At 41.5% G+C, this 9,052-nt stretch overlaps 1 protein-coding gene across 1 annotated transcript; it reads left to right on the top strand.

The window, feature by feature from the left end:
• Positions 1 to 335: 335 nt before the first annotated feature.
• Positions 336 to 3,694, top strand: LOC124283976 (zonadhesin-like). Its single transcript, XM_046720028.1, has 3 exons — positions 336 to 534; positions 1,902 to 1,991; positions 2,508 to 3,694. The coding sequence occupies exons 1-3, from the start codon at positions 336 to 338 to the stop codon at positions 3,638 to 3,640; spliced, it is 1,422 nt and encodes a 473-aa protein (XP_046575984.1). The 3' UTR covers positions 3,641 to 3,694.
• The last annotated feature ends 5,358 nt before the right edge of the window (positions 3,695 to 9,052 follow it).

The following is a 9,052-nucleotide window of genomic DNA, read 5'->3' as shown; positions in this document are numbered from 1 at the left end:
GACGAGCGAACGCTTTAACCACTGGGCTACCCCACCACCCCTCAAATATAATACTGTTCTTTGATCTCGACAGTCTTTGAACAGTATTTTGATGCTGACACTGGCGTGCCAAACATCGCTTGTCCAGCAATATGCCAGCAATATAATTTTCACTGTCTCCTACATATCCAAGTGTTACCTTTATTGTATTTGATATGCGTTGTAACGAACATATATCAGTGGTCCCATTGGGTTCTGTTTAACCGGAGTTAATGGATTTGTATGACATCTAATTCTGTGTTGTTGTTGTCAACAGATTCCAATACAGGTGGGCTGGGCTCCAGGTGAATCAGTCTATGTTGCTGTGGGAGGGTACCTGTGAGGAGCAGGATCTGTCTAATGCGTCACTGGCTTTATTCAACTCGAGGTATGCCGAGTCTCCCGGATTCACTAGTGGCCAGTGTTTCGTACTGCCCTCGGGGCAACATGTGCTGTCCGATCACCCCTGCGACCACGATCATCCCTTCATATGCGAGCTGCATGCAATAGACGGAGGTATGCGGATCCGTGTCAAGTCAAAACATTGATTACACAAGAGTCTCGTTTCCTGTTGACTGGGTTTCGTCCTATTGCCCAAATTAGTACAATAACCAGTCCAGAATTTTGAGACCAATTTTTTAACTGGATACATAAATATTAATCAGTATTATTTGATACATCTAAGCACTTTTTTATCGCTCCGTATAATCCATGCAAACATGGCGTGCAGCGTGCTCTGTCGTACAGCGGGCACTGACAAACAGGAACCTGGAAATCGTGGAAATCTCAAAACGAGGCTCTGCCGCTAGAAAAATTTGGCGGTCTGGTACGAACTTGATATTATATCAATCACATTGTGCGTTACAGAACTACAGAGGGCATGCGTTCTTTGACGTTGGGAAGGCAGGTTCAGTCCTCTGGAATGAACTTGCAGGTCACATACAGCAAATCACTGACTTTCAGACATCCAGCAGAGGCAAATATTGCCTGTCCTTTGAAGGTTATCATTATGTTTGGATGACCTTCTCCATGTAAATTTTCTTTCGAGAAAAAGAAAAAGCGAATGTCGTATTTATGGCGATACTGCCCTGATTATCTCGGACGTGGGTTTGACGCCGATTTACACAGTACATTCCAGTTATATTACGGCGTGATGGTCACATGTCAGTCACAAGGTCACAGATCAGTTGAAGGTAAGCAATGTTGGTCACAGAAAGTCCATGGATGGGTGACCGTTTTTGGCATCTTGACTCCTGAGAGTTTCTAAAACTTCAGTCCTGCCCCACAACGAAGCACACGTGGCATATGTGGTCTCACCTTAGGCAAGTGAGTTTGTTCAAAATTGTCTCTGTAACCCAGCAGTGAATGGATACCCGGTAGCATAACATAGTCATATGACTGTTAACTTACGCGTCTCTACAAATGTATTATATGATAGTATTATGTATGGGTTAACGATACATGTCAGTGGCCGAAGATCCAGGTTAGATTCCCCACATGGGCACAATATGTGAAACCCATTTCAGGTGGCCCTGTGGTGATTTTGCTGAAATATTGCTGAAAGCGGCGCAAGACAATACTCACTCACTTAAATCGGTGAGGAAACGTGGGCGTCAAACAGCGACTTTTGTGATGTAAACCATCACTGGTATCATATGTCAACAGTGGCTTGTCTGTATCTCAGCTATCCGAGCCTCCAGGCTCTATCGGTAACACTTCCATAGGGGTTCCGGGTAGGTACAAGCAGCCAGCAAGCACGTCACTAGCAACATGTGGTGGCAGTCAGGTGGTCAGGTCACGATGTGGATTGATGTTCATAATACTAATCACTGGATTAACTGGTCAGGATTCCGCTGTCAGACCTCATCTTGTCTTTATTCCAGTGTCAATAAACAGCCAGAATACCACAGGATACATGGAAGAGGGAGACGATTCCAAGGCGGCCCATCAGTGTGAACCGGCAGTCTTGGACGGTATGGGCTTACATGTTGTACTAGTCCTTTCACAAAGCACTAAGGTGATCGTAAGTCTCTAAGGTAACCTTACTGCAATGTTAAGAATGGGAATTAAGGTTAACCTCAGTAAAGGCTGCTTCGTGAAAGGAGACCCTGGTTTATAGCCACTGTCTGTTCCACATGAGCTAATGGCTATCAGAAGATGATTAATATTTTCAACAGGCTTTGCAACGTGCAGCTCGGAAGATATGCATGTCACGAATACCATAACAAAAATAAATAGTCATGATCTCAAGATTAATATTCAATGTCATATTCTTCCTCAAAATAAGTTTTATAAAATGTCTAAACTCTTGCATTATGTAAGTGAACTGTTTTTGGTGAACAAGTTAAGAGGTAGAAGTATTCTCATCGTCACAAGGCTGAATAAAAAACATCCGAGGTTGAGAGTAATTTCATTGGATTTGAATTTGTTTGTCAGGTGGTGGTCAGTGTGTACATGTACTCATGTTTTGTGTTGTCTGGACACTGCAGGACAAACAACTACTGAGATGGACCAAACAACTACTGAGATGGACCAAACAACTACTGAGATGGACCAAACAACTACTGAGATGGACCAAACAACTACTGAGATGGACCAAACCACTACTGAGATGGACCAAACAACTACTGAGATGGACCAAACAACTACTGAGATGGACCAAACAACTACTGAGATGGACCAAACAACTACTGAGATGGACCAAACCACTACTGAGATGGACCAAACCACGCAAGTGACTTCTGTTCCTACAGATGAAACCTCTTCGCCGGCTAACGATAACATCGGGGGTCTAATCGAGGCTTCTTGGCCAGCAAACGATATTTTTGTGGGTGCTGACGAGAATACATCCCCAGCGAACGATCAACATGTGGATGCAGTCGAGACTTCTTCGCCAGTGATTGTTAACTATTCGGATGAGGTGACTTTTGTTCCTTCAGATGTAACTCCTTCGCCAGCGATCGATCAACATGTGGAGGCAGACGAGACTTCTTCGCCAGTCATTGTTAACTATTCGGATGAGGTGACTTTTGTTCCTTCAGATGTAACTCCTTCGCCAGCGAACGATCAACATGTGGAGGCAGACGAGACTTCTTCGCCAGTGATTGTTAACTATTCGGGTGAGGTGACTTCTGTTCCTTCAGATGAAACTCCCTCGCCAGCGAACGATAACTATTTGCGTGCAGATGAAACCACTTCGCCACCGATTGTTAACTATACGCGTGAGGACGAGACTTCTTCGCCAGCAAACGACAACTCTGGGACAACATACAACATCGTAGACAGTGCAGACAGCACCCCTCGGGCGACAGAGAGCCAGGTCTGTAGAGAATATAATATCCCTGTAATGAGCGAGAAGGAACTGGGGGCCGTTCTGGCAGCTATCGCAAAAGAGTTGGCCGTGGACAAGGAGAACCTGTCCAGCCGTGTTCGGAAGAAGGTCAGTGCCCATGACCACAGACCATCCGCCGCCAGTATTGGATACGTAGCTGTCTTCATAATATCCATTCCAGTCTTTGTTATCCTCGTGTTAGATATACCCCGAGCTGTTCAGCAGATCAAGTGTGTGTTCTTCACTATCAAAACCAAGGGCAGGCCAACTCGAACGGCCAAGTTGGTTTAACTGTATGACTCGGTTGCCTATTAAGAAAGTTGTATTTTTCATATTTTCTATGGACAAACAAACGTCACACAAACGTTTTCAAAGAGTTCAACGATCGCCAAATGTGACTAAATCTAAATCTCAGTATACTGTACCCAATTTGATAACAACATTTAGCATGATGTTTGTGGTGCACAGGAATGACATCAATATACATAGTGGATCATCCTGGACTTGGACGCAAGGAGTACCTGCTTCAAGTTATCCATCATGCTAGAGGAGGAACTTCGGGATGTTTAAGTCACTATTACTTCAGAACATGGTTGAAGTGTCAATCGCAGGCAATCATTTGATATTGAAAGATGCGGCAATAAAATACCATAGACGCCCGAAAGCGCGTAAACGCACTTCACTCACAGTTGAAACAGTGTTGGTGATCGTGTGTGTTGTTATATGTGTGTGTACATGTCTCTCTCTCTCTCTCTCTCTCTCTCTCTCTCTCTCTCTCTCTCTCTCTCTCTCTCTCTCTCTCTCTCTCTCTGTCTCTCTCTCTCTCTGTGTCTCTCTCTCTCTCCCTCTGTGTTTGTCTCTCTCTCTTTCTCTCTCTCTCCCTCTGTGTTTCTTCTCTCTCTCTCTTTCTCTCTCTCTCTCCCTCTGTGTTTGTCTCTCTCTGTGTGTGGATTATACCCCCAGATGGATTGTTTCCGATCAATACAATGTTATACGGTAACACTGACAAACAAGGCTCAGATCACTTGTCCAAAATAGTGTGGTTCGTGGTTTGGGCAAAAGGGAAAGTCGGCGATCGCCATGTGACCCTAGCCTGGTACTGTTATATGATATCATGTCTGAAACTTTAGACTTGAACATGACTGTTTGCAGTGTAACAGAAAGATATCTGCTCTATATGTTATATCTGTATAACACCTGCTCTATATGTTATATCTGTATAACACCTGTTCTATATGTTACATCTGTATAACACCTGCTCTATATGTTACATCTGTATAACACCTGCTCTATATGTTACATCTGTATAACACCTGCTCTATATGTTACATCTGTATAACACCTGCTCTATATGTTACATCTGTATAACACCTGCTCTATATGTTACATCTGTATAACACCTGCTCTATATGTTATATCTGTATAACACCTGCTCTATATGTTATATCTGTATAACACCTGCTCTATATGTTATATCTGTATAACACCTGCTCTATATGTTATATCTGTATAACACCTGCTCTATATGTTATATCTGTATAACACCTCCTGCTGTAACGCCGTCAATCATAATCTACCAAAGAGTGGTAACATTTCTGTTCAAATTCTGTGTGAATCAGTGTGGAATAACAATTTTATGTTTAATATTAATTTTATTTTATGGTATAACACATTCTGTAATTTGCTCTCAATTCACTCTTTATCTTCAACAGGAAAAACGTTCTTCTTCCTCGTTGTTCTATATATACACCGTACTTACTGATACCCTTCATGTTTACCCATGTTTACCTGGTTCTACCTGCACATATACACTCTGATAGTCACACCCGACAGAGAAGGCTATATTTGTTTATATCCACCCACACTTGCTACCGTGCTTTATGTATTATGGGCAACATGATTGTACAGACAGTGGAGGTATTTTTCGGCGTATCCGCGGCTACAATCTACACCAGTCGCAGAGACAGCGTCAACTTTGGGACTGCGAATATCCCAATTTTTATAGTTAATAATGAACCAAACACTGGATATGTGGAGTTATTTGATAGGGATGGTTCTGACACGGGCGTCATAGTTTTGGACACCACCTCCGCAGTGATTCGGCATGTAGACATTTTGAAAACTTTGGTTATTTGTCAAGACCGCCTTCAAGAGCAATGATGACAACTTTTTGTTATTGGAATGAAGTAGCAATTGCATAGAGTCCATGGAAATATTGAGTCTTATTCGCACGAATGCTCATTTTAGTAATGTACCACATTCGTCTCCGCCTTGACGACAGGCACATTGTTTGTACATGTTCATATTCCGTTCCCGTCTGTGAATTCTGTTTATTAACAGTGGAAAATACTGTTAATAAGTGATTAATTACCAAAATATGCTGTCGTGCGAATCGATATTATTATGGAATCCTGGCAATTCCTACTTTATTTCAATAAACATAATATATTGTTCGTATCACAAACGTTGAGCGGTGTAACATGTTGGTTGAGAACTGATACAGCAACCCCCAGCGACAGAGTTAACGGTAGAACGGAGAGTGAACCTTGTTTGTCCTGATCGCTCATGCGGCGAATTCCTTGCATGTTAAAAATATACACAGGATGAACGAGAGCGTCAAGTAGAAAACCATGACCTGGTTTGACAACCTCACACCTTGCCACGTGAGTCATACCTACAAAATGTACTTTACCTGTGTCCCGTGATCGCAACCCAAAGCAGTATTGTGCTAGATGATGTCTACACTTTGCAAACCTCTACCACCTGCACCAATATGAGCCTAAACTTAAAAAAAGCTCTCATAAGACTTTAGTTATTGTTTCCAGAGGTCCGGGCTTTCGTATGACCTCTGATGAAGCTTAGGATTAACCAGGATTGATGACAGAATTAAATCTGAGTCGCTTGAATTGTTTTTTTCTTACATGTTTCAATAACACGTTCCTTTTGAAGATCAGGGTTACAATTAGTCTCGATAAACAATGCTCGCCAGGGATCGGATGGTCAGGCTCGTCGACTTCGTTGATATACAACATCGTATCTCAATCACTAAGATCGATACTCATGATGTCAATCACTCGATTGTCTACTGCAGGTCGATATTGCTGGTAATATTCATGTACTATTACGACGGGGGACACAAGAAATAGGCTTCACACAAATCCGGGCTTTCAGCGCGCCGAGCGAACGCTTGAACCATTGTTTACCCCATTGCCCCTGTTTCTCTGTGCCTGATGAACTAAAAAATATTATATGTTATAGTCGCACGGTGTTTTAGGAATGCCATTATGTGTTTACCTATCATGTACATGGAAGATGGTAGCGGGTGGTATGACTGTGCATCTATCCCAGACGCGATCGACCTGCATAATGGCCCTCCGTCATCAAGATGCTATCATGGCGTTCACGAAGCAGCCAGATTGTATACATCTTCCCATGACCTCCTGACACGAAGGCATCCGGGTGTAACAAGCATGCAATGAATACCCGACTCGCTTCCTAACGAGATTATGTTAAAGATACAACTCCGAGAAATCAAACTGAATTAAATGTATGCAACAACATAAACACTATTTGACGTAAAAGGAAAATTTGTTAAATGTTGAAAATGACATGAATGGATCACTCGAAACCAGTGATATATACAGTATATTTAAATTGTTTTTATGTCATGAACTGGATCTATGTTTCTGCTGGTACACTGAGTGAAGCCAGTTTCATCGTTTGTTCGACCCGTGAAGATCCGGGATAGAATTGATGTTCCGTAACCCAGGCTTGTCGTAAGAGGCGACTAACAGGATCGGGTGGTCAGGCTCGCTGACTTGGTTGACACATGTCATCGGTTCCCAATTGCGCAGATCGATGCTCATGCTGTTGATCACTGGATTGTCTGGTCCAGACTCAATTATTTACAGACCGCCGCCATATAGCTGGAATATTGCTGAGTGCGGCGTAAAACTAAACTCACTCACTCACTCATCGTTTGTTCATTAGTATATATTTTGGTTAACTGCAAACGTTTGGCGCATGCGTATTCTTTTTACAAGCGGTGTCATCAATTATTTTCAGGCATTCATTCATGTAATTTAACAGCTGTTTTTCTCTTTGACCAAAGGAAATCTGTGTCTGGGGATAATGAAGACTGGGTATTCTATTGCTCTGACTTGTTTTCATATTTAAATGTATGAACTATAATATATTTTAGACAATTAGTAGGAAATCTTCAAGCAGTATTTTATAACTGTGCTATATTGTGACACATATGACGGTAAACACATACACTCCCCACAGGTACATTGTTTCGTAAAGTGATTTAGATTCACATAGCCCATGTATTTCAAAGTCACATAAAGGAAAAAGAGGAAATCTCGGTATAAAAGAACTTCAAAGAAGACCTCATATCAAAGGTAAACTATGTTGGTTGCTGCATTCAGCAATATTCCAGCTTTATGGCGGCGGTCTGTAAATAATCGAATCTGGACCAGACAAATCAGAGATCAACATCATGAGCCTCGCTCTTCGCAATTGGGATACGATGACATGTGTCAACCATGTCAGCGAGCCTGACCACCCGATCCCGTTAGTCGCCTCTTACAACGAGCATGGGTTACTGAAAGCCGATTCTAACCTGGATCTTCACGGGTAGGGAAACTATGTCCCTACAAGGTAAACTATGCCGCTTACAAGGTAAACTATATGACATTTACTTCTTCGCTTCCATTGCTGCATTGTTCATGTGTTGCACTGACAGAGTGTCGGTATATAATGTCACCACCGTAACGGTCCTATCACAGCCGTGTTCTTCTACGCCAGACTCTTCAGGTGCATCAAGACAGAAGTACTGCAGAGTATTTTTGTTAATAACTCTGCCTTAACAAAACATATAATTTATTACTAAGTGATTGTTTGAATTCATAACTGATTAATGGATTAAACCATTACTGACTGAGGTAATCAGTATGCTAAAGTGTGTGCAGTCAACCAGAAAATCTTATAAGCTGTGGAAGTTTTGGGAGGATAACCTTATATCTAATTGTTTAATCGGCATTTTAGAAGTTGGTGAGTCAAAAATGAAACATACAACTTTATGGATGACAACTTCTTGTTTATTGCTCAGAGTCGAGTACATGGAGGAGTCTACTAATGCCTACAGGGAATAACGCCTACAGTCTTATATAAACAACTTTACGCACCAATGGTTTTCAATTTTACTGCTTTCAACCTTTCATTAAAGTGGTATGTCCCATTTGAGTGTGCACTTTTGCCTACAGTAAAACAGAACAAAGACTTTCTATGTTGATGAACCATTTATAGTCCAGTCATCCTACTTCATGTACAATACAGCTCAACCTAGAACAAATGGCACTAAAAGCTAACTCTTCTGTTTTGTAATCATATAATATGTATTTTAAGATACCAAAAGTATAGGAATAGGAAACGTATAGGACGTTAGTTCGTCCAAAGAGAGATTGAATGAGTACACTGCACAGAGATATGTCACGTAAAAGGGCTGTTGTCACATCAATTCAGTTTTAGAGCTCAACTTATTCATGATATAGATTATTTGTAATTATTTATTTCCAAAGCTTTAAAATGAATATTATTATGTTACAGTCACGTTGTCAGAAACACATTCGTCATCCATCGTCCATCGTCCAGTTGTTTCAACATTAAATAACAACAGTTTTATATCGTCGTATTCAAAGT

The sequence above is a fragment of the Haliotis rubra genome, unplaced genomic scaffold (genome assembly GCF_003918875.1).
Source record: "Haliotis rubra isolate DU_JTF1 unplaced genomic scaffold, ASM391887v1 Scf326, whole genome shotgun sequence".
NCBI lineage: Eukaryota > Metazoa > Mollusca > Gastropoda > Lepetellida > Haliotidae > Haliotis > Haliotis rubra.
Note: the sequence above shows the minus strand (reverse complement) of the source record. Positions and strands in the feature narration are given on the sequence as shown.